This window comes from Leuresthes tenuis, unplaced genomic scaffold (genome assembly GCF_036924035.1).
Source record: "Leuresthes tenuis unplaced genomic scaffold, fLeuTen1.0.hap1 SCAF_19, whole genome shotgun sequence".
Taxonomy (NCBI): domain Eukaryota; kingdom Metazoa; phylum Chordata; class Actinopteri; order Atheriniformes; family Atherinopsidae; genus Leuresthes; species Leuresthes tenuis.
In genome coordinates this window covers 10,102,482-10,128,862 of record NW_027325373.1, presented here as the reverse complement: position 1 = coordinate 10,128,862, position 26,381 = coordinate 10,102,482, and the positions used below count along the sequence as shown (strand labels likewise).

Here is a 26,381-nt window from a genome sequence, read left to right as displayed (position 1 = left end):
TGCAGTGAAATGTCTGAAGGTTTAAGAGTTGTCAGATAACTTTTAAACACAATTCTGAAGCGTTTATAAAGAGTCATTTCACTGAGGCTAAAGCAAAAGGGCTCGCTTTGAAGGGTGAACTGAGGCAGAGCTGTGATGTTTGAGATTAACTTTTTCTTCTTCACCTCTTCAATCAGGACCTGGAGCACCACCTGGGTCTGGCTCTCAATGAGGTGCAGGCTGCCAAGAAGACCTGGTTCAACCGAACGCTCAGCTCCATCAAAACCGTCACTGGGACCCAGGGCAAGGAGACCACTTAACCCTAATCACCCCTCTTCCACCAAGTTTTAACTAGACCATGTCCTGAGCTCAGTGCAACTCATCACGCTGAAACCTCCGGACCCTCTTAATGTAACCCACTGGGCCATAACTTTAACATGAACATTAACCGTAAACCCAGAGAGTCTTCTCTGCAACAGGCTGCGTTACTTGTTTACCCTTATCAAAAATATCCTTCAGTTTCCCTCACCCCACCTGTCCTGAGTTAGTCTCCCCAGCCCAAGTCTCCCCCGTCCACCCCACATGACTGCAGCCGAGCAGTGCTGGTGACAAGGGGTTGAAATGCAAGAAGTACAGTGATACCACTTCCCCCAAAGAAGCTGTGTGCTTCCACCAGTCACAGAAAGACAACTGTTTGAGAAGAAAAAAAAAAAATGCTTCATCGATTTCTGTCTGTACTGCTGATACGAAAAAACCCACAGAGGGAAGGGAAGGACATCAGAACTGTACCTGTCCTCATGGGATGGAGAAGAAAACACTCCGTCCTTCCTCACCGCTCTGTGTGCTTCCCCCTCTAAACTACTGGCACAAAACAACAAGTCCCTGTAAATCTTTTGTTTTAGGTACGAGAGCTAATAGACGCCTTTTCAAAACCGAGCTTTTTCTAATTTTCGTTGAACAATACCTTTCTTTTTCTATGTATGTTTAAAAAAAAAGTGCTTATATAAAGAGGATGTGTGTGTGTGTGTGTGTGAGAGAGAGAGAGAGTGTGTGCTTCTTTTTGTGTGTTGTGAAGTCTGGGTGTTCATGTTTGTGAGACTGAATGTGAAAAAAAAAATATCTGAATGCATTAATAAGTGTGTGTGTGTGTGTGTGTACGAAGCAGAGAGCTTGTGGAAGTCCAAGGGAAAGAAAAAGCACTAAGGTTATGAGTGCGTGCATGCATGTAAGATTGTCTTTGTGTCCCGTAATGTTCAAATGTGTACATGAATGATGCTAAAGAGAAGTTTTCTGACAAAGCCTTGATCTGAAGGTTGATAAAGACGATAGTGATGGATATGAATATGTAATTTATGAGAGCTTAAAAGCTGTTGTGTTAACCAGCCGCAGCGTTAATGTTGTCACATGGAAAAAGGAAAAAAAAAAAGGTAAAAAGCACTTGGGGTTTGTTTGGTTTGGATCTTCCTGCACAAACAAACTTAAAAAGCTCAAAGCCATACAAACCTCCGTGTGTTAGCGTATGTATACGAAAGCGTTTGAGAAACCCAACATGCAAGTTGATGCGAATTAAAATGGAAAACACGGGCAGGCAAACAGAAAGTTGTGATTCCCGCGGCACTTAAACACACCACTAATTCCACCTCCTTGCTCTTTTGACCTTTGATGTTGGCTGCCATGATTGTGTTTAATGCTTTCTTTGGCTATAGCAAACACTGAACTACAGTATAAGACAAACATATTCACAGAAAGTCGTAGTGAAGAACAAACTGGGGCCACTTTGCTGCTCAGCCTGCATCTGAAACGGCTTACCCATGACCCCAAACATGCAGAAAACATCAGGAGGTTATAGGAAGATGGAAAAGATTTTTTTTTTTGGAGTGGGGGGGGGACTTATTAGTGCACGACGACATTGTTGGTCTTTTTGTCTCTGATACTAATGAAAAACTGGGGACGTGGTTTGAAAATTCTACATTCTGATTGATTGATAATAGGGTCAAAATTCAAGGAACTCATGGGGGACTTGATCTAAAAAGAGAAGGGCGAACTCCCTCTGAAACATTCTCGATACCTCGGCAAATTCACGCCTTAAAATAGATGTTACTCAGCACTGAAAATATTTAAACGTCGAGGTGCCGATCGACTGTGAGCACACTGCTGTGGATGAAGGGCTGGAAAGGCACGAGCGTAAATACGCTTGTCAGCAGCAGAGGTGTGACAGCAGGCACGGCACCAGGCGCGGGATGTCAGAGCGATGTCATCGGGGGGCCAAAAGGGCAGGTCAAACTGTCGGACGCTCTAAATCTTGAAAGAGCTTACGTATGTGTGTGTGCGCGTTTCCAGTTTCTTCTCCTTTACCGTTTCAGGCTGGAAAGGGACGAGTCTGATGGGCTGGAATCAGCTCCTGTTGTTAGAAAAGAAACGTGGACAGAAAGGAGCGTCCCTCTGTAGGCACTGGGCTGTAAATAACGAACATTTGAAAAAAAAAAAAAAAGAAGAAGAAGAAAAAAAAAAAGAATATTGAATTTTTTTTGTTTATGATTTTCTACTCTAACTAATGTTGCCTACATGTACCCACCTACCTGCTGCTGTGCTACAATTTAATCCACAACATTTTATGTTTTTAATGTTTTTTTTTCCTTTTGCTCAAAGCTTCTCAGTCGCACTGCTGTTTGGTTAATTAAACGCCAAATGTAGCTTTATCATCCAACAACGAAAACATTATCAACGTGTGGAAATTGTAATAGAGTAGACTGCATTGTGTATACTTCATCGGTTTCAATATAAAGATATCAACACAAGAGTTTGTGTCTCTTTCTGCTTTTACATCTCCTGAGTATATATAATATGAGAAAAAAGATGTTCAAAGCAATCCTTACACTTGGATAAACAAAAAAAAAAAGATTGTAGATTGTAAAGATCTGACTAAGCAGACCAGGAGAGTAGCCAAATGGAAACGCTGTAAAGTAATTGGAGTACAAATCTCAACACCAAGTTGAGGGCTTTTAGTATAAAACCAGCTGTGACGAGAGGGCGAAGTACTTCTGCAGTGCACAGTCGTCATGGCAACTTGATATGATCATGTTCAAGGAGTGCATTTTATAGGGCAACCTCAGAAAGGGGTCTGGAGTCCACGGATGGAGTTTGGTGCCAAACAGCTGACGAGACGCGGTTGATTCTTTTGACTGAAAAAGAGGAACGTTTTGGAAAATTCGGTTTGATCTGAAGATCATCTACATCGCTTTTTGGTAAAAAAAAAAACTTTATGACTAAACACAAGAATTATTTAAGGCAAATAAACTGGTTTTCCAACATTAAAACACCTCATTTTTTGTTTGATGAACACCAATTTCACCAATCAACACCAGTGATGGGAAACAAAATGTTCAGTTAGGTAAAAGAATCAGGAATGTGCCCCATAGTGCTTCATTTAACAACTTCTGTATGGTTTTAGGGGCTTTTAACAACTGCAGAAGAAGATTCTTTAACTATTTTTGCTACCATGTATACCCTGTGTGCTCTCTTAAAGAAATGCGTTGTGATAAGTGTCAAAAATAGGACACTGATCATAAAATCAAAAGTGCCATCTGAGCCTCGCTGCCCCTTGCTTTCTGTCCCACATAAACACCTTCCCTCCATTGCTTTAAGTGAGAAAGGAAACACTTTTGAGGCTCCTCATGCAGCATGTTAAAACTTGACGTTGTTGGCATTATCTTTTTATCTGTTTTCCGTCTCTTGAGTTCAAAAGTAGCATCTATTTAAAAGGAGAAACTCTTCGGTTCCTCGCCAGCACCTTGTATTGTACCTGAGAGGGAGAAGGAGATAAAGGAGGAACATGTTGTTATGATGAGACTTTTCTAAGTCACCCCTCTGGAACATTTTTCTAGTAATACAAACTAGCTAATTAACGGCCTCTATTGGTCAGGCACTCGATGGAAATCAGTTTGGCTCCGGTCCTGTCGCTCATCTTCTCTCTCACAGAACATGCATCATAACATATGGCTGCGTTATTATCTGTGTCAAGGATGAGCTATTTCTGCCTTGTCCTCAAAGTATAAAAATCTAGTGTGTGTAGATTGTGTTGGATGTCTTACAGATATCATTTGGAGTGTTTATAACTCGGTGCGAGCACATAAAATTATCACCTCCGGTGATGACGGCTGGTGGGATCTTGGCTCTTTATCTGCCGCGATGGTCTCAGATTGTAAAGCAACCATCATGCCGAGCTGGAGAGCCGCTACCTGCAACGGCTGGAGGTAACAAGTGTCCGCATTATGCAATCGGCTTGTCACATTCTCCCCCTCCTCTTTCTGTACCGAGTTACAGAGCTATAAATACGACCAGAAGGCAGCAACAGCGTAAAAAGCTGAGATGGAATGCTGATGGATGAGGAGGTCTTGGGTTGCTGCTTGGTTCACTCACTGGTGACGTGCGTTTATGTGAATGTGCACTAGGGGAGTAGTTTGTAGCTGTATGGACCTCAGAGCTGACCTACAACCTCTTGAACTCTCCAGCACCTGACATGCTGTCTAAATCCACACATTGAAACCCAAACTCCGGCTACAAGCAACTTTAACAGGTTAAAATTCAGATGTGAAAAGTGGCTAAAAACAAACAGGGGGTGCTGGTAGGGGGTGAATAAAAGCAGGGCAGTGACTCTCTAATCGATTCATCTAAAGATTATTGTCTAATCAATTAACTGATAAATTGTTTGGTGTCAGTAAATTAAGTTTGCAACTTCTGATGACTTAAATAATCATCAAACACGTTTCCAGAAAATAGGTGCACTTGCCTAAAAACTTCATCAAATGATTTATTAATGATCAAAATTGTTGCACTTGACTTCAGTTTTTTTTCTCTTTATTTCATTTTACTCATAAGAACATTATGAAGAGAAGCAGTTCCTAACTATAACGTAATATAGTCATTCAGACTACTTGGTGAAATGTTCTGTTTTCACATAGCAGCATTTGATATAATCCATCATACGAATAAGTGAAATCCCAAGAAGACAGTTTTTGAATACCACTGAAAGCTTTTTACAACCTATTTATATGATAACTTTTATATTTCTTGAGATCAGTCTTTTCCACCTTTGCTGCATTTTAGTGCACTTTTCTCACGTCATTCAAGGCATATACAGAAAAATGTTTACATCAACTGTTCGGTGTCCACTCTTTTTTTGTTAATTTTTTTCTGAAGTTTGTACAACTTAAAAAATGTCCAATGACAATGCTCCCCGGTCACCAGTGGTGTTCCCCAGGGCTCCATCCCAGGGCCCCATCCCAGGGCCCTCCTTTTTCTAATTTATTCACTTCCTCTTGGTTCTGTTTTCAGGAAACACAAAATTCTGTTTCACTGCTATGTGGAATACACCCACTTTTACCCAGCCACCTAACCTGCTTCTATTCTCCCCCTCTCTCGGAGTTGCTCGCAATTTCCTCTAGTGTTGACAAAAAGTGAATGTCTCCTTGTTGGATTTAAATCCGTCCTTTCTAAAGGTTCACTTTTCTCACTAGTTATTGACAAGTCCCTCCTTCCCCCTAGGTCAAGAGTCTGGGTGTCATGCTTGATAGCACACTTTCTTTTGAAAAGCTCATCTATGCACTCTCGCAAAACTCACCTTGTTGTACTTTCGTATTTTACTTTCTCTTGTCCATCCCAAAATCCATCCACAAAAAAGTACTGCTACTCTCATCTACACCTTTATCACCTCTCCTGTTCATTACAGCAACTCTCTTCTTTCTGAGTTTACCCCACAAGCCCATCCATGAACTCTAACTGGTCCAAATCTCTGTTGCTCACATTGTCACTGAATATCGTCTATCAAACAAATGACTCCTCAAACAATTTCACCGGCTCCTTGTCTGATACTACATTGACTATCTTCACTTTTAGAGCTCTTCTTTTGGACTGGCCTATCTCACATATTTCCACTTTATCTCTCTTTTAAGATTCACAGAAATGTTGTTTTTGTTTGATTTTATTTACTCTTTTAAAAGCTTTTTATTTACTGTATTTGCTGTCTTAACTGGGTCAGGTGTCCGTAAATAAAACAAACTATATTCTGAATTGGATTCAGGTTCAAAACATGCAAGCACAGATTTTGGAAACCAAACATTAACAGATTTAAGGTCACTTACCCTCTGTTTTAAAAAGCTCCATGGTATAAATAGATGAGGTGTTGCTCTGTGTTTGCAGGCTTTCAGAAGCTAGCCAATCAGAAGAAAGGTTTTGAGAAGACGCGTTCATTCTCTTACAGGCATAAGACGTTCAGTGGGGTCGCCTATTAAGAATAAAGTTAAATACGAGCGTGTCCACCTTATGAAAAGAAACGAAGTAAGACACCAAATATAACAGAGTTTAATTATATCTAATACAAAATTTTAATATTTTTTCAGTCTTGTTCTAAAGACACTTGCACACACCTTTTTCCCTTTATGACCTCTTTTGGACAGACTTGGATGTGGATGTTGTCTGTTTGTAGCATTGAATCTCGTTAGTCTCATCTATGTCTCATTTGCTCTTGCCAAACAGTGTTAGTGCCTCCACCTTCTCCAGAGAAATACTTGCTTAAAATTACAATTTCACACTCCTTCGCTGTGGCCAATTGTTTTGCTATCACAACCTTTGTGATAAACAGTCGAGCCTGCAGCTGTTCTCAGGGGAGAGAAGCATCATTATCCGAATATGTGACATCTGGTTGTCACGGTGTTCAAATTGTTGTGAGAAAAAAAAAAAAGAGCAGCATTCTGGGACATTTGCAAGTCTTGAATGTTTAATTTATTTTTTTTTATCTAGAGACATTGACCTATTTATGTTTTTTTCTTCTTTTTATTCAAATGCGCAGTGTTCATTGGAAAGGAAGATTGAAAATTGAAAAAAGAGAATCTAGAAATTTTAATCTTTGTTTAAACATACCACATTTTCACATACCAGGAAACTAATCTTTTTTGCATGCAGGTCCTTAACAAACAACAAAAGACCAGTTTGTGGAAACATTGCTCCACAGTGCTGCAGGAGGTTTAAAAAAAAAAAGTAAGTAAATAAATAAAGCATTTGTTGATACTTCATCAATCACTTTATCTGGAATAACCCAATTATTTGTGTTACTGTATTTGTTTCCACTGAAATTATGTTACTCTAAAAGAGTTATGTTAACTATTAAGTTTATAATGGTGGCGTGAAAATGAACAGATAAAAACAGATAATTTATCTCATATCTGTATGAAAACAAATGATCAGCTATAAATGTATAATCCTGATGACCTATACCGTCTGAGCAGGCCATGACAATAACAAGAGACATCACACCCAAGATCATGACTAATACGGTCGAATTAATTCGTCATTACAATGTTTTCTGTTTGCAAAAGTATCACACAGAGCAGTTAGTTGGGCTTCTGTTCGCTAGCGAAACTGATCTGAAGCGATCTTTTGAAAAGCTCCACAAAACAAACGCTAATGAGACACATTTCCATTGACTGGTTTCGGCAAGTAAATAAACTTTTTTTAATAAAAATAAACCAACACATTTAATAGGAACAGAGAAAACAACTGCAGCGGGCATCCACTGAAGAAAAATGAGGAGAGCTCTTATTTGGATTTTTTTGTACTTTAATCTCTGAGTATCTGGGATGTTTGAGTGAGTGTCTAAACTTTTTTGTACATTCATAGATTCATAAACTGAAATTCTTTACAAACACCACATTTGACTTTAGGTACATACGACAAAATAAAAAAAAAACGGTATAACGCAAAATAGTGTAGATCTCTGTGTGCTGAAACATCTGTAGGGTTGTTAGTGATCCAAACAGCCAAAGCTCCTCTTCTTCCTCCAGTAAAAAATGCTGATCAGCAGATACCATGATACCTAGAAAATGAAACGTCATGGCCTGGTCCTAACTAGCTGTGACCCCTCAGAGCCTGGCACCAACAGGTGGTGCTGTCATAATCAAGTGGGAGTTTTCGAGTCATGTCAAATTAATTTGATTTATAAACAAATCCCTGTTTCCCTTTTCCAGCTGAAACAAAATACAGGTCATCCCTAAACTGTTGTCAGCAGTCCACGGTCATTTATAGCCCAGCGGTGCGTTAAACTGCACCAAGCACGCAGATGCCTCCAGTATATGGTGTCTGATTAGTTTCCCAGATTAGTGTACATAACTGTGAGATCAGGGAAGGTAATGCGACCATGGGAGAACGCACACAGATCAGTTCTATCACCAAAATGTGATCTGATATTTCTACCTCATCATCTGATCATTTTTCCACACTTCTCTGTCTGCACAGTCCTGGTGGAACCATTTACGTTAGATAGATTCTCTGTTTCATCTTGTCAACAGGAGCTAGCACGAAAATGCAATGTTACACTGACATCTTTTTGCTCTTCTGTCTTGCGTGTCCTGATATTTTTGTCACTCTTGAGGGAAAACTATAGAACAAAAAAGCAAGTCTAAGTGTGACTTGATGCTTTTCAAATGAATCCCTCCTAAGCTCTGCCACATTTGGCACAATCTACCGATGCATCACGGAGCGCTTGGGTTTCTTCGTCTCGGTCTTGTTTGCTTTTCCTCAAACAAAATCCTGTGTGTTTTTCCTTCAGTTGTTGCCTCACTGAAAACACACATGCACACAAACCCTCACTACTTGGCAGGATGATTGGCAGCTGTGGCTGTGTGCTGATGGTGTTGGATGCTGGAGATGTCACTGGATACCCGCTGGAGACTCAGCCATCAGCAGCGCTGCTCTGAAGACGACTGACAGGTCATATGGCTGAACCACTGTGTTCCAAAAATCTTAAACAAACTTGACAATTATTGCCCAGAACTTTGACATAATGTGGCATTCATAATGTGGATATTTTGAGTTTGACCTAAATTGAAAAATGTATCCCTGTGCCATACAAAAAAGCTAAAAGAATTAGCCTAAATACATTTAGGAACTGCCCATAAATGCATAAGGGAAAACTTTGGGTCTCATACAAAACCATATGTAGCAATGTTAAAGTGACTATAAATAACGTTTTTATTGCACATTTGCAACATTTCTAATGACATTATTTCTGCAGGATTAGAGTGATTGTTGACAACAGATGAATCATGGACGCGATCCTGAGAAGCAACTGTCTGCTGTGACTTTCCGTCCATGTCACCACGTTTCACCACGTCACCCTGCGCCGTCATCAGCTCCGTTATTACTGGGCTACGAACAGAATGGCAATCTCTGGAGATTTTTAACCACGTTTTTCTCTCTGTAAGTGTCAACAGATTTTTTTTTTTAATTGTTTTCTTTTCCCTTTAACAGTTATTTTGATTTCTGCCCCCCTAAATAGTTCATACTGCAACAACATAATTCCTCTTTGAGGATTAAGAGAGTATCATTCAATTTGATTCTAAATTCAAAACACAGATTCATATTCCTCTGAGGACGATGTAAAAATGTGTGTAATCTATCTTTTTGCAGATTGTTTAAAATGTGGACATCAGGATAGTGAAACGTTACCTGAGGAACAATGAATTTCTTTTTCTGATCCATAAATGCTGATCCAGATGAGGGTTAATTGTATGATTGTTTGTACGTACCTTTTGGTCTGAAGCACTTGATCTTCTCGAACATATCAAACATTTCCAGATTGCACAAGAGTCCACATGAAGATGAAGATGGTGCTGGTGTTTTAATACAGAGTTTCAGTTAAGTTTTCTTTAGCCATTTGATTTAGTGTAGGGAACAAATTTAGTTAAGAGTTGGAGTTATTAAGAGATCACTGGTGGGTTTATAAAAAAAAAAAAAAAAAAAACACCCTTCAGTGATTTGTTGATTTCTGTTGATTGCAAATACACAAACCAAATTTGAAACATTAAATCAAGCATACTTTAATTCTGCTGGACTCCAATTTGAGACCACAACATGACTACTGTTTCATGGCCATCTTGTTTTTATTAATTCCTTCCTCCACCTTCACTTGGACTTTACAGATCATGATTACATGGTTGAAGTTATGAAGCACAGCTTCCTGGTTAGGTTTAAGCACCAAAAGTACTTGGTTAGGATTAGTATATCACATTTTGGACTAACACACTTTCTTTCTCTGCACTGTTGATAAGTCACAGGGCACAAATTTTGTCAGTTGCCGAGATGACACAAATACGTCATACCTAATGCCCCCCCCATGACTATTTTTCTTTAATTCTTTTACAATTTCATACATTCATTCCCTCAGTTTCAAAGGGCATTAAAAACAATAGAGGTTTAGCACTTTCTCAGTTTTATTTTCAGGTCATCAGGCATTGGAACAGTGACAACCACAGATCATCACTGCAGTGAATGTTGCTACTGAAACAATCGACACAAGTTCAAAATGAACCTCATCATTCGTCGTCAGTGGTCTCCGTTAAGCACGACCTTCGTAACACTTCACAATTTTGATAACTGAATGGGTCAAGTAAGATTCTGTGAACAGATATTACGTCATAAATTCATAGGCAGCATCGTAAAACAGACTCTTTTAATCCCCCTTTTTGTCAAAAATTTGAAAAAAAATCATATTTACAGGGAAAACTAAACAACCATAAGACGCTACTTCTGTCAAAACAGCTTTAAAGAAATTTTAAAAGAGGGAAACAAATACAGGATGAATCTTAACAGGGTAGATGCACCTAAAATAACCCTCACACACAAGCAGTTCAAAAGATATATAGGTGTAATAATTATATATATATAGATATATATATAAATTATATATGTATTTAGCCATATATATTCTGTGTATATGCTTCCCTACAAAAAAGCAAGTGTACTCTTTCTATGAGTAAATACATTCTACTCGACAATCACTACAGCAACAGTGTACATTCCCAACCAAAATGCTCTGATCATTCATCAGGAGGGCTTCAACAATCTGTGGACCATGACCATGACCAGGAGGGATGCAACAACATGCTCAATATGACTGCAATATTGTGTGTGTATGTCTACATTTGGGTGTAACACAACCACACCGCCACCCCCACCCTCCGTCACAGATGCACACGCACACACCTTGAGAAAATGATGTGTTCAGCAGTTAGTCTGGTTAACTTTGCAATGTCGGTCGAAACGTGAGCCGGGATCTATTTCTGCTGCTCTGCAGGGCTCAGAGTGACTCGTGGATGGACTTTCCAGGGGTTTCTTCTGTTATTCTGTCTCCTTCCAGACAAATTCAGCACTTTAAACTCCAATCTTCTAGAGCTAATACAAACATGAGCAAATGCCATCCTTCAGATGCCTGATTTCTCACACAGATCTCAAAAGTGTGTAGATGTCGATTACCAGATCCCATCCCTAAGATTTCTCAGCTCTGAGATTGCAGAATGATCAAATTTGAGCAACAAAATCATTCAGTGTCTTTGGTTACTGGATAATTCCATCCTGCTGAAAGGGAATTAAAAAACAGTTTCCCACAGGCATCCCTGCATCAAGCTTCCCTTTGTGATGTTCAACTTGGCATGAAGATTAACAGATTCTGGGAAACTTGAACTGAATGTGATGTTTCTGGGTGAAAAAAAAAGTCACTCAGAACTCCCTAACAACTGAAAATATTGCAGCATCTTAAGCTCCTGTGTGTTTTGCCAAGACAATTTTGATGACGGCACTCTTTTTCCACCCAGCAGAGATCCATCATGTACACTGCTACAGACAGCCCCTCGTAAAGCACCATGATATTAAATGAAGATGTGTTGTCTCAGCTCTCCATGGCTCAGATCCTCACATACAAACAAGGTCCAACCACTTGGGACTTACACTGCACTCAAATGTACAGTAAACAGAGCAGACATATTTCAACGTGCTTGGCTGTTAAATGCAGACATATTTACACGTGATTATGTGTGTGCTTATTTGTGTTTGTTCGTTTGCATTTGTGTTTGCGAGTGTACATATGTGTGTGCGTGTGTCAGGTGGCCCTGAGTAGGATGTGTGGGTGTACTGCTCGTGCGCATTTTGTGCTTTTTTAGATCCATTGGTCTAGTTTTTTTGTAGAACGCAATCTGAGGGGCAGGGTTTGAAAAACTGGAAAATGGTGTGTGTGTGTAGAGAGTGATATTGTTCGGCAGAAACGCTGGACTGGGAAAAACATTCAGAAATGGGGCACAGGTCCAGCCAAAATAATCATCTCAAACAATCAATCTCCAGAGAAGTTTCAGGCATTTCTGTGCAAGCCAGTCATGGCCTACGTGGCTACCGTGACAATGTTTTCAGGTAAAGCTTTGCCACCTTCCTCTTGGAGGAGTAATTTGGGTGAGCCAAATCCTCAGCCCACCTTTAAATTCATCTTACTCAGAATAAAAATTGGAATTTCTAAGGATTGTGAAAAGAGCTGCATTAGCTGGATTTTCCACTTTGATTGCTGCTGTCAGCTAGCAGCGTTACGCAAAAGCATCCTGATCATATTCTTTAAAATTGTGAAATATGGCATTGGCCTCGGTAGAGGATGTAATCTCTAAGCGCTCTTCTGGCTTTTAATGCTTCCGCTAATTCATAAGCGAATATGTTGTTGTATTTCTGAACAACACGAAAATCAAATCAGTTATTGTGCTTTGATAATCCTTATTAAAGCCCAAACAACTTGAGGGCTTATTGTTTGAGTAAAACATCAGGCCTATTCCCCATCAACTTGCCAGATTAATAATGAAAAATGGGTTTTAGCTTGACCCAATTTTACTTTTCCTCACATTTCATCATAAGCTCTAACAAGAAGCACACTTGGAATTTCTGCCCAAACAGGAGATCACAGATCCAGAGTAAATTAACACCGTCTCTGACAGCGGACGAGCCCCGACCTGCACATTCCCATCTGCCTGTGCCAGTTTTAGACCGACCGTGTTTATCTGCTTTGCCTCTCTGCCACCCGTCCTCTGCACGCGGTTCTACAGACAACACACCAAGAGGACAGGGTCAGCAGTCGGGGTGACTACTCCTACGTGTTTGCTCAGTCTGAGGGGAAAATGAAAAGGTTGCTCACTGAGGTATGACTGTCTGCCTTATTAATGTGGGCCATCTGGGCAGAGAGAATGGGGGCGGGGTCTGTAGAAGAAGGTCTCAGCTGATATAGAAAGTCTGTTTTGACACAGGGGAGTGCCAAGTTATTCACCTGCATGTGAATTCCACACAGGACTGAAGAGTTGGAGCAAAGCAGAACTTTTCTCTGATCCAGACTCTTACAGATGAGAGCACCATTGCTCTGCTGGATGGAAAACTACAAAGAACAGCTTCACATGCAGTAGCTGGGCGACGGTCATGCAAGGCAAAGACTAACAGGCTCTTCAAGAACCAGGATCTAGTTCCAAAAGAGCAGTGAATGAGATTTAGAAGATGTAATGACCGTGTAAGGTTTAGCAGACTGGAAGTAGACAGCATCCTTCCCTTTACAGTTAACAGTTGCAAAAGTATTTTCATCAGTTCAGTGCGGTCACAAAAATCTAATTCGTCTTATTGTCTGGAAAATTTGACTTTAAAAGCTTAGTGTGTCTGTCACGTCTTTTGCAGGTGTCATCCCTGTTGAATCAAAGCTCCATAGATCAAACTAGTGTCTAGATCAAGGTGGGGCAAGAAGAATCAAAGCCCCATGATGCATATTCTAGTCGACTGCATCTCTGCAAACTTGGGTTTCATCTCTGTTGAAGGTTAGAAATAAGAACCAACAGAGATGAAGAGTTCTCAGACAGACCATTAGTGGATTAGTTAACTAGTAATCAACTCCTGCTAACACCCAAAATGTAGATCAAAATACTACTTGATGAAAAGCAATTTAGAGTTCAATGGAATATGTAATGTATCGTGTAATAATTAAACATGTGCTATGGCAGGGTTAAAGAGATGCCAGATTATCAATAGATTATTCACAAATGCTAGTTTCACTTCCTCTAGAGGACATTCCACAGAGTATATGAACCGGTTTGTGGTTTAGCCTCAAAACTTCAGTTTAGTGATGCAACTTTTTCTCTTTGTGTTGCATTTGTGACGCAGAGAACTAAATACCAATTTGATAATTGCTTTTTTTTTTGTAAGGCAACGTCAGACCAAGAAGGGGAATTGGGATACAGCTAAAACCCTCAGTCCAAGCAAGAAACAGGCCACAGCACACTGAAATCTCTAATTCAAGGGCCCCTCTTTTATCCAAAATTTCCTCTGCTCTTCATCTATAATTAGTCTGCTGGTAGTTTGTGCTGCATGTACAATAAAGCCATTTTCGGCAGCAGCAGCATCACCTCCAAACAGTGCTGAAAAACCAAAGAAGGGGACTGAAGGGTGTGTGTGCAGATAGGAGGAGTGCCAGGGAGCTGTGCTTTTGGACCCTATAAGGCGAGCGGGCATGGAACCAATGATTGTTCTGTGTTGATAGTTGTGGGTCTGCTAATGGTGGAGGGAGGAGCGTGTCTATCAGAACATCCACGTACTAGAAACGCACAGTATTTGTAACAACAGTATTCCCTGCCAGCAGTGAGACTATAGAAAATGTGCTTTCTGACAGGAAAAGTGTGTGTGATTAGGTTATGAGTGTGTTTAGGAATGAGCGCCTCTGATCCGGGCCATGTAAACAACCTCAGGCAGCAGAAAGCGCGCTCAGAAAGGCTCAGAAAGACATCAAAGACAGAGGAAAGGAGGAAGGAAGGAAAGTAGGAAGCATTAATATTCTACTAGCACAGGTTAATAGGAATACCAAAGATAATATTGCATTCTCTAGAACTAGCTTCAATTGCTCAGTGTATATAAAATTGGAAGAAAGCTATACTGTGATATTACAGTTACATTTCACTTGATAATTCTAAAATAATTTATAACAACAATAATTATACTTTTGAGTATTTACATAAATACATCATCATATATTAATATTATTGTCAACACTTTGTTATAGAAACACACCGTACCTATGTGTATATAGTCATGTTATAGCCACACGTACACACACATACAATGAAGATACAATCAAAATCAACTATTGCAATGCTGTGTTGAGTAAAACTCCGCAAGACATTCACGTCTTCTCAAGTAATTGAGCTCAAAGAGACGAGTTCAAGTGTATTGCTATAAGAAAAACCCAAAGTCCAGCCTGCTCTTGCGCAGTCGAGGCTGGGCTTTTCTCGTAAATCCGTGTATTGCTTTGAGTAAAGTTTCTCCCCTCTGACAGGATAATCTGGAGAGAGGAAGGAGCAGAGAGAGGAGCTCCGTGCCTCTCGGTCAGCAGGTCAGAGGGCTAATGAAACCGAAACTTCTCTGAATCTGGGAATGAATCCATCGTTCGGGATGTAAAGGCAGCCCACTTGTACAGACGGACAAAAAAAACGGTTGGGCGTGTGCGCAGCCAGGGGTCCTGTGTAGACAGACTGGTAAGTGTGAAGACAAACTACTGCCTTTAGAAGTCAGAGAAGAGATCCTGGGGACCCAGATGAATGATAAAAGGAGCGATGGTACGCGGCTGGTAGAAAGGATTGTCAATGAACAGACCACCTGCAGTGATGAAGAACAGAGAACCAGATGCAGTGATTAGCACTTTTAAAAAAACAAAAACATTCATTCATGTAATTAATCTAACACACTTGAAAGGTATTCTCTATTAAAAGCACTTCAACATCTTACAATCTTAGTATTCTATTTTTGCCAAGAGCTGGTAAGAAGATGAGAGGATAAGTAAAGTTATTATGCTACATGTGGCTACTGAAAATGAAGCTGCTGCCATATTAGTTCATCACAAAGTCTGCAGACAAGGGGAAACAGCTCTCCTGGTTCCATCCAAAAGGTTAAAAAACTAATCAAATCACCAACATATGTAAAAGCAGGCTGGTTTACAAATGACTCTTTTGACTGCAGCCAACCTGGACAAAGGAACAACTCATTAAATTTTTGATGTGGGGATTAGCATTCTTAAAAACTGCTAAATATCATTTTGTTCTTGGTGGTGGAATGTGCCGTCCGGGTTGCCACCGCCGATTTAATCTGTACAGGAGCCAAGGGGCGAAGATAGTCAATCAGAATTTAACGAGGGTTTGGGTTTGTGTGGGACTATTTTCTAGAACAGAGTAGTAACTCCGGTAGTCCCCTTGCAGCTTGACTGCTGCCTACCACATTGATCTCACAGTTATGAGAAATATTTAGCATTTATTTATTTGTAGAAGGAGAATCCATAATAAAAACCAACACAGTGATAATATCAACTTGAGAAATTTGCACAGCATCCTCCGTGACAATTTTCAGGAGAAAACAACCAATTTATAATAAAAACTGAAGAATAAGGGGTCGGAAAGGTCAAAGTAAAAGAAGCGGCTCCTGTCGCTACGGGTAAATGTAGATTAAAATATTTTAGGAACGTCTAGAGAGCACAAGTCCCGATGCGTTGGCCTCTGTCAACAAATTCTTTAAAATGTCTATCTTTAGAGTCGTTTCCCCTGACTTACAACACTTTGCAAAGCTGAGCCAGTAAACTCAAACTGCAATGAACTCTTATTTTGTTCCTTTTCAGCTAATCCAAGAAAAAGGACACAACACAGGAGGAGCTGAAAGAGAGCCACACTCACAAATATTCACTCAAATATTTGTGCCGACTTTGGGTTTCAACCACAAATGTGCAGAGTAGAAAATAAGTGAGCAAATAGGTAAATTCATTTAGAAAAGAAATTTAAAAATGAGAGACAGGTAAACAAAGCTTGCACCGAAATATTCTCATTGGCTCCATTTTTAGAAAAGGTTTCTTTTACCTAAAACAGAAGAGAACAAACACATAATGGGGGGGGAGACAAACAAACAAACAAAAAAACACATCCTCAGTTATGTGAGATTGAAGTAAAGAGAAATACTACAAAGTGTTAAACTTAATGGAGCTCAACCAACCATTGGTCCTCTCATCCAATGGCTGCGCCTCATAGCCGAAACCATGGAGACGTCCTCTGAGGGTTACCGCTCGCTTGCTGGATGAGGTGGTGGGAGGTCAACATAAGTGTGTCTGGACTTGCACTGACCTTTGACTGGTCTGTTGAGTGTCTCCCTCTCTGTAAATTACTTATCCAGGCGCAGTTTATCTTTACCAACAATGTCAAGTCATCTTAAAAAGAGTTTTTACACCAACAGCTTCTACTCAGAGACGACTAGTTTTCAGCCCAGGTTTCAGTGACTGACACACAAAAAAAAACATGAGCAAACACAACAAATATAGCAATGATAATAATGAAATAATAACAACATAAAAACACTGGCAGCGACTCTTTTTCCTGCTTTTGATTCTCTGAGAATATTTGTGAGCCAACTTTTAACTTTTAAATAGCTTCACAGTATGGCAAAAAGCCAGAGAAGCAACATTATGGAGATTTAAATCCAAGTGGAATTAACACGCTGAGCACAGAGTGGTAACATCATGCAGGCAAATGCAAGATGGAAGATCTTGCAGAAGGTGTCTAATTGATCATTTTTCCTCTGGATATCTACTGATGAGATGCTGGGTTAAAAGGATCTATTAAGAGGCGCTGAGGTGCATTTCATCTGAGAAAAAAACGGATGGGAGGGAAGCTGGAACTCATAGCTCAATGTGCGACAAAATGAGCAGATTTGAAGTTGGTCATTCTCAGGAAAACCGCTGTGAAGAGTGCAAGTCAAACCAAACCAGACGGTGCCTCTGCATCAAGCCTCCTGTCAGCTGAAAGCTTTTAAATCACACGCTCAGCTTTGTTTTTGGAGAGGAGTTTTATTTTTCAGCATTGTCGATTTATTCCTGTACATCCTTCACACAGCTCACATTCTTCCTCCATTTATACACAGAATATGTGTGTCGTGTGCTACATGGCAAAGGGCATCATCCTCTTAGCAAAGACTGAGCAAAATAAAATGCTGATATATATAATTTAGACTCAAAGACAGGTAACAATTCACAGTACAAATCTTTCAAGTTTTTTTTTTTTTTTTTTTTTTTAATACACTTAAGAACTTAGACCTGCAGGTTTTATATTCATAAAAGTTTTTTTAAACAGTAAGAAAACAAACAAACAAACAAACAAAGACCCCCCACAAAAAAAGCTGTTTTACAAATATCCTGCTCAAGTCCATAATCCTTCCACCATCATTAATAGTGTAGAAAAAAAAAAAAGAATGACTGAGTTTCCCTTCTAATAAAAAAAAAAGGCTGGCTGCATTTGGTATTTGTGTCTCCTGTGCTAAAAGAAGTGGTAGTGGGGGACGGGGTAGGCGGGCACTTTCATGACAGGCAACAGAAGCATTCTCTTGGGCAAACCTAGAGGGGAGACATGAGAAGAGCATAGCTCTGCATGAGTCCAGGGCAACAAAAAAAAACAAAAAACAAAGAGTCTCCATGCTCAGTGTACCACACACTATGCTACGGGTATGTATAACAAACCCAAACACACCTCGAGCTAGACAAGCAAGGCTCCCAGGAGGGGGAGTGTAAGTGTGTGAGAACAGGCGGGCGAAGCCACAGCGCTTATTAGAGGTTAGATGAGCCGAGAAGGAGGGAGAGTTAAAGGGAAGGAAAAGAAATTAGTGGAGTTTGGTTTGTCTCATGAAAGTGTCTTGAACCAAATCCACTGTTAAGAGCCGCAACATGGTGTCCAACAACAAAAACAAAAAACACGAGGAGTAAAATCTATCCGACTATCCGAGTACCACTTCTGTCAGTCTGGAGTCACATTACCAGATCTCAACAACTGTGGAAAGATGCATCATCACAATCTACAACAACAGAAATAATAAGAATAGACTTGGTTCTGTTCTCTAGAAATATTGCATGATCCAAGGCTCTGCAGTATTTTAGGTAGCAGCAAAGCAAAGCACAGTGAAAAAGCAGGAAAAAGATGAAAATCAAATGTGTTTGTTTACCTCTCTGATTGAAAGTGAAACCTCCTAAGACGTGACTTCTTACGGACTTGTGGGAGGTCATGGCTCAGGTTATGACACATTTATACAATCACGGCAGAGATGCATGATTTACTGTATGCACCACATCGGCCCGCAGAAGTTACAGCATATGTAATCGCCCTTTCTACTTCTGAGCTATGAATCAAACTACTGAAGGACTTTTGACTAATATGTGGCACATGAATATGTCAGTGAATGCAGACTATTTCAACTTTCACAATTCCATGAAAAAACTGCACGGATGCTGTGGAAGCGCAACACCCCAAACCCAAACTAACGCTGCTTCCAGCACACATAAACACATACACTGAGGTGCGCTTCATATTCAGTGCTGCTGGATTCTCGGAAGGGTACTAAATGCCTATCTGAGGGCCTCAGAGCTGTTTCTCCAAGCACATAAGACCCATTCAAACCCAAGGCTCGAGGAAGGACATGGAGGCCTCCGGACGCTACATGTGTACACACACACGAAACAAGGCAGAGTCTGTTGAGGTAAATAAAACAGTGTGCAAGTGTGTGGGTCTGAGACAGTGAGACGGATGGGAGGGAATTTTGCTCCAATACCTATACTAGTAAAGGTCAAGGACTAGTAAGGATCTTAAACACGGTGTGTGTGCAATAGTAAGCACCCAGTGACCAGCAGTGATGACATAGACAAGGAAATAAATATCAAAGCAGCTGGGCTGTAGTGGCAAAGATGCTGTGTTCTGCTCATCTGAACAGAAAAGAGGATGATAGAGCAAGCAGCGCGTTTAGTTACCAAGTTAGAAGTGGCTGTTCTACCACACAGCTTTCTGCTCTGCTCTTTTTTCAATAAATACAAAATGTGCGAGTGCAAAGGACTGCAAGTACGGGTGTGTGTGTGTGTGTCAGTTTCAGCAAGATGTTAAGTCACAGCTTGAGGCAGATGACGACAGTTTAGTGACAGAACAGTGGTCCAAACATAAGAAATGTGGGAGTGAAAGCAGCGAGCAGATTAAGAAACAAGGACTCATTAGACGACTTGCTAAAGACTGATAGAAAGACAGATCTGAAGCACAAAGCTGGAAAAGAGCCAACTGTTTAAGCTTTGTACATTAATGAAGATAACCGTCAAGATAATCAAAATTTGATTAAGTGAAGTTAAGGAAGTTGGAGAAACTGACGCAAAATAATCAGTAGAAAGGAAGGGTTGTAGGTGTAAGGTAGAAAATTACCAGACACTCATTAACCTACCCAGGAATGGTTAGAAAGGGAGGAAAGTTACAGATGGGAAAAGGAAGGTGAAAGAATGAGGGAAGAAACACGTACCGTAAGCTGGGGCAGCTGCTGCAGCAGGGCTGTAGCCATACGGTGTCCCAAAGCCTGTTAGGGAAGAGGTTACAGGGTCTAATTCAATCCTGTACTGGTTTTATTCCAAGCTTCACCTTTCACCATATTCTGTATGAGTGTCTGGCAAGTCCTGATTCTATAAGATAGCTGGATCTTTCAGAATAAGCAACCTGAGATCCTGCTTTACTCCTTACTTTGTTAAGTCATGGATTATATCAATGGAGACTTAGCATCTACTGCAAATTTGTAAACATTCAGAGTAAAATTGAAAAAGCATGTTAACAACATAACATGAAATCTGTCCCCCTGTCCCACAGGTTGCTATGGGATATTTGTGACAGGCTGTGATATTTCCAATACAGCTACAGGGACAGGGAGGGTTTTTATTTGCCAAAGAGAAATGAGCAAGCAGCCTAAAGCAGATGAAAATGTCAAGAACAGCTAGGAAAAATGCCAAGTCTGAAGAAACTATGGTGTCAGTTTGGAATGAATATGAAATGCTGTATTGGAGACAATGAAAAAAACTGAGATTGTACAGACAGATTAGATGAGAATGGAAAAACAGCACACACAACATTCGTCTAACTACCTGGTGTGACATATCCAGGTGCAGCTGCACTGACGAAGGCTCCTCTCGCGAGGGCTGCTCTTCCTCTTCCTCTGGCTACCTGTGCTGCTACTGCTGAGGCTGCTGCTGCTGCGGCCAGAGCTCCTTTAGTCTAAACACAAACACACAGTGCATATTATTTGCCTGATGCTATGTCACATCACCCTGATGGAGCAGCAGAAGGCGGAGACACACAGACTGTGTGTGCGCATGAATGTGAATTTAAACACTTTTTACTGCCTTTTCTTGTGTGCATACAATCACTTTTGGCTCTCAAAGGTTACAAAAAAAGAGCAGTTTGTTAGCTTGTTGGTGTTTCAAAGTGTCTGGTATTCACTGTGTAACTGCATGTTTCCTTACCTGAGGCAATAGTTTCTTCTTCTTGTTTGCTGCTGCATTGGGACCAGAGAACAGTTTTTCCAAAGCTGCGAGTGCAGCACTGGCCTTTGCTACTTTTTTGTTGGGGCCTGCCCCACGAAACTTCTGCCCATCAACCTCCACCTAACATGCAGGCACACAAACACACGTAAGATGTTGAATATTGATTAAAAGATGTTGTCTGGTTAAAGATAGAACAAAGGAGTGCTCTGTATTTTGGGAATCTAGAAATCTTATCTTGGATCGACTCTCATTGCCATCATTCCAGTCCTTTCTGTTGGTGGTCTGACTCTTTTATGCTACCAAGTCTAACAATCGCACAGTACAACTGCAGCACGTGTGTGTTTATCCATCACCAGTGATTCAGCCAGCGAGCTTCCCTGAGCAGGACAGCTTGTTTAGTGATGTCCTGCTGTCAAGCAGACCTGCTAATCAATCAGCAGAGCGATGGAGCAGCTTGGCGTGTTGGAAAACAACATACCCCGTAGAGAACAGGCCTGCCTCAGGAACCAAGCTGACTGATCGACTCTGCCGGGGGATCATCTTGTTTCTGATTGTGTGTTTCAGCCAATGTGTGTTTTTCCCTCTGGCTTGAGTGTACATGTGTGTAAGTACATGCTTCAGGTTTTCGTGGACACGACAGTCTCACCTCCATGACAAAGCGTTTGTCGTGGCTGCCTCCACTTTCAGAGATGAGCTCATATTTGAGGCCTCGTCTCTTCTCATTCAGCTCCATGACGGGATTCTTCCCGCTCGCCGTCAATATAGGACCCTGAGTTCGCACCTGGTAGTAAAAAATCATTGCATTTGAAGGCACTTCATAGCTTTATTAGCAGACACACAGCTGACAATAAACCCGGAGGATGGAACCTCATATTCAAAAAATGTCACAGGCTTGAAGTTGAATTAGCAGAGCATGACAGAGAAAGCTTATGTTAAAGCCTTTATGTTAAAGAAAAATTAAAAATTAAAAAAAAATCACAGCGCTCTTGCACATTGCTTAGAATGGCCATTTATTTGAGATGCACCTTAAAAAAATAAATGACTGAACATTGAAAAAGCTGCAAAAGTAACAAAGTGCAGTAATTCTTTATTTGGACTCAAAAGTGTATTGTAGTGTTTCTATTATTAATAGATTAGTAAGTGCTTTGCAGTTAGATCCTTTAACTTTATTCAAACAAGATAAGTCCTAAGAAGCAGTTTTTCTCAACAAGACAAGTCTTTTTTTTACATTGTATATCCTGTATCTTAACAAGTTGAATACAATTCCTGCACAGATGGCCAAAAATTGCTTGTTTTTACATGACATTTGAAAGACATATTTGCTGTTCATGCACATGTCACAGTCCTCACCTCCAGCGTGTTGGAACCGTCTGAGGAGTGTGTTGGGTTATTGCTCGAGTGTGAGGAGGTCTCGCTCTTTCCCTCACCGTCCGACTTCTCGTCTGAGCTCATGGGGTCCAGGTCTGAGTCGAAACCCGTCGGGTACCCCATCGCCTGGAGAACCTTTAGAGGGAGGCACATGATGAAGCATAAAGGAAACCGTAACATGGCGAAGAAATAAAAAGCAGGATAGAATCATTGATAGGTTTCAGCAAAACAGAAGGAGGCTGCCATCAGGATGTTCTAAACCACGCACAATGTATTCACATTCTACAGCCAAGTCTTTTTCTCAGTGGCTTTGTTTTGAGAAAACTTTTAGGCATCAGACAAATATTCATGAGCGAATTAGAGTGTCAATTTTTTTTTTTAAAATGAACTGGCACCTAACACCAGAGATACTGCAGCATGGCGCCTGTATTTAAGTAATACAGCATAATATAATTCCCTCAGTGAAAGTAAATCGCAATACAACATCTGTATGGAGTCACACAACTTTACTGTGAGTGGCAGACATCACACAGAGCAGCAAAGTGGTTTAGAAAAATATTCATGAGAATGACAAGTTTGACCGCGACAGGTGATTGTGTCGCAGCAGCTGAACCCGTCACTACTATAGTGAATGGAATGTGGGAGAGGAAAGAGAGATGAAAAGGTGAGCACGAAAGAGAAAGAAAGTAACTGAGAAAGAGAACAGAAAATGAGGAAAGTCACGAAGAAAAAGCCTTTCATGGGAATGGAGCGGGTTGCAGATTATCTCAGCTCTGAGGAGTGGAGAGCCTCTTTATTCACAACTACTTTGGGATTACATGGATTTTGCCCACCTTCATCGTTACCCCTCCACTCACACACAAACAGGCATGGAAACATTTTTGTAGATTCACACACATTTGGCAGCAGCTGGAGCTGAGGTAGCCAAACAAAATATAAAGCTCCTCAAATGTATTTGTCAGCCATTTTTCATGTTTTGTACAGCGCACATGGCAAGTTTTCAGACCCTCTCAAAATGTCCAAATTCACTGTAGTCGTTTCCAACTGACTTTAAAATGTTTCCTCATTAATCATCACACAATTCTTCTGAATGGCTGAGTAAAAAAGGTTTTGTGAATATTCAGTTAAGACGTTCCTTATACTGCACAAAGATAGGACATGCTTCACCTCTTATTATTCTAATGGCCACATTACCTTGACAGCAACATGAAGCTTGGCGGTTTTCTTGGAGGATCCGGATGCTTCGTAAATGGTTCCGTCCAGGTCCACAGACATGGTGAAGACCGGAGCGTGAACCGGCCCCGACTGGGACAGCAGGCGGTACTGCAGCCCCGGCCGGATCTGGTTCAAGCGCATCAGGGCGTTCATTGGCTGGTTGGAGTCTATGGCTTTACTATCCAGGACTACAGCAAAAAAACAGGTGGGAGGAAAAAGTAGAACAAATACGAGCAGATTTTAAAGTGGTTTCTGAAGGGTAACAAGTATCCCGCTGGAATTGGACAGACTGGGCAAATTCACAGATACTGTAGAAGATAAATCTCTAATGGTTTTTACTCTGGCTAATAGTTTTCATGATAAATAAAAGTGTCTTTCTATTTTCCTGCTCTTAAATCACTTTTGTCCTGGTTGCCAATATCTAGAAAAGCTTCTCAGTGTCCATAAAGTGTGGTTTGTCTTCTCCTTGTATGAAAAAAAGAGCTGGGCATGGTTGGGTGGCCTGCAAAAATGTTGGCAATCAATACTATTGATTTGCCTCCAGGGATGAAAGGGGGGCTTAAAGGAAAGGAGAAGACAAAGAAAAATACAGCAATATATAAAGACAAGGGACAGAGAACCGAGAGGTTTGTGGGAAACAGAAAATGTTTTTTTCCATCCCAGTGTTAGATAACTTTGTAATAATAACGGATAGTAAATTAAACCTTTGCAGACACTATATATGTGAATCCCCACTTTTTTTCTAGCCTTAAACATGTTTAGAACAAGCGACCGTAAGAAGCGCATAAACTATATGGCTCATTTTCCTCTTCTAATACCTTTTCTCAGATTTCTCTTCATCTTCTTAATGAGGTCCTTGTCATCCATTGTTCCGTCCTCATATGGCCTCTTCAGACCTAAGCCTAAAAGTAGAAGATGCAGGAGTCAGGAGTTAAAAATCTATCACAAACAGTTGTTTATGTGAAAATACACACACAGGTACAGAGGCATGACAGGAACACAGAGAGGCAATGTTGTGAAAAACAGCACATCAGAGCGAGTCCACAGTAAGACGAATAAACTCATGGATAAGATAAACAGAACTGACAGGCAGACCAGCAAACAGTCAAACAATGAAGAAGATGTATAAGCTCCTTTCCAACATGCACCTTAATCTGTAAATGCTTTGGCAATTTTCTATGTCAGCATCATTAAATACCAAAAGGCCCGAGTCGAATTGCCATTAGAGTCATTCTGGAAATGTGCCAACTCAACTATCTTAAGTTTTCAAATAGTCTTCCACTGATGTGAGTAAAAGCTGAAAGACTCCTGCATGGCTACAGCACATGCACAGTTTAAAGCGATTTCATCAAGGCTACCATGACCTTGGTGTGTCACTGGTCACAAAACAACAGAGCACGGAATAAGAAGGATAACCCTTATCTGACCCACATACTGTCAATAAATCGAGGTATGCTACAAAGTCCATGTGAGAAAGCGGGCAGGCAAACCAGTAGCTATGACTTCAGAGACAGATGAACAAAAAACAGAAAAAAAAACAGCCTATACTGTAAAATGAAAGCCAGTAAAGACAGACAATCAAGCACATGCAGACAGACTGAAATGAAAAATGTGTGGATAAAAAGAAACACACCCACACCGACTGAAACAGAGGAGGGAGCAGAGCAGACAGGCAGGGAGACAGTAAGGTTACACACCGTCTTTGTCAGACCAAGGATATTTCTGTGATGGTTTATTTGAGGGAAGAGGCTCCATCTCTAACACCTTGTAGATCTGTCCAAATGCCATGAGTCTGAGAGCATGCTGTTGAATGCAAAACGGAAAGTGGATTAAATCTAAATTGACACAGACATTAATAGTCAAAACATGTGCACTTTTTTTCTACGACATCATTAAATAAGTAATCCAGAGGTTTAGTATTGTCATCTCACAACGCAAATGGATTTAGTGTTACTCATTATGTCATCAGTTAAAGGATTGTAAGTCTAAAGCCTAAACAGACAAAACTTTGGGTAAATTCATGCTGAGATATTACACCACAATTTTTCATAAAATTCTGAAATAAAGTATCAAAAGATTTCCCTGTTAAACATTTCAACCCGTTTTCATACTGTAATTTCTTACTTTGAGTCAAAACATTGCCCTGTGTTACATACAACCGTGACAAAAAAAGGACAGGCCGCCAGATATTCAGATTTTACAGCCTTACTGTGATGGATCTTCTTTCTAGAAAAGAAGCTCTTCAACGATAGGACATTTTTCTCTTTAGGAAACCATATTACAGCTTGTTATTGTGACACACACAAAAGTAGTAAAAGATAACAGGGCCTGCATTTATTTTTCTTCCCATTTAAGATGAATGACATCAGCAGAATGCCTTAAACAGGAGTATCTTTGCATTAAGAGATATGCCAAAAGATAACAAAATAGCAGACACTGGCTAAACTAAATTAAATCTATTAGGGTAGTAGAGTGTGTCACATATTCATGACGCCTGGTGTAGCTCATTGACAGAACAGCTCCCTCTCTCCTATCTGCTCTTGTATCTGTTCCAATACAATTATCCCCATTGACATTCCAGCCTCGTTCAGGCTGCCTTCAAAGGAAATGGACGGCGGGATTCACT

General features: G+C 40.5%; 2 protein-coding genes across 9 annotated transcripts in view; one reads left to right on the top strand and one right to left on the bottom strand.

The window, feature by feature from the left end:
* The window catches only part of LOC140277559 (rab GTPase-activating protein 1), a 63,067-nt gene extending 60,290 nt beyond the window's left edge, over positions 1–2,777 (top strand). For all 3 annotated transcript variants that reach the window (XM_072372634.1, XM_072372633.1, XM_072372632.1), the window contains one exon: positions 177–2,777. In XM_072372634.1, coding sequence (XP_072228735.1) covers positions 177–299 — 123 coding nt within the window. In that variant the 3' untranslated portion in view covers positions 300–2,777. The remainder of the gene's footprint in view (positions 1–176) is intronic.
* strbp (spermatid perinuclear RNA binding protein) overlaps positions 1–26,381 on the bottom strand; it is a 175,055-nt gene that overhangs the window by 94,453 nt on the left and 54,221 nt on the right. For 4 of the 6 annotated variants that reach the window (XM_072372483.1, XM_072372481.1, XM_072372482.1 and 1 more), the window contains 9 exons: positions 25,453–25,558; positions 24,574–24,657; positions 23,735–23,943; positions 22,523–22,675; positions 21,819–21,953; positions 21,152–21,292; positions 20,774–20,903; positions 20,164–20,217; positions 9,896–15,465 (listed from right to left, as the gene is read on the bottom strand). In XM_072372483.1, coding sequence (XP_072228584.1) covers positions 15,371–15,465; positions 20,164–20,217; positions 20,774–20,903; positions 21,152–21,292; positions 21,819–21,953; positions 22,523–22,675; positions 23,735–23,943; positions 24,574–24,657; positions 25,453–25,558 — 1,107 coding nt within the window. In that variant the 3' untranslated portion in view covers positions 9,896–15,370. Of the gene's footprint in view, positions 1–9,895; positions 15,466–17,673; positions 18,233–20,163; positions 20,218–20,773; positions 20,904–21,151; positions 21,293–21,818; positions 21,954–22,522; positions 22,676–23,734; positions 23,944–24,573; positions 24,658–25,452; positions 25,559–26,381 lie in introns of those variants that run through there. The other 2 variants (XR_011909093.1, XM_072372485.1) reach the window with 2 other exon arrangements.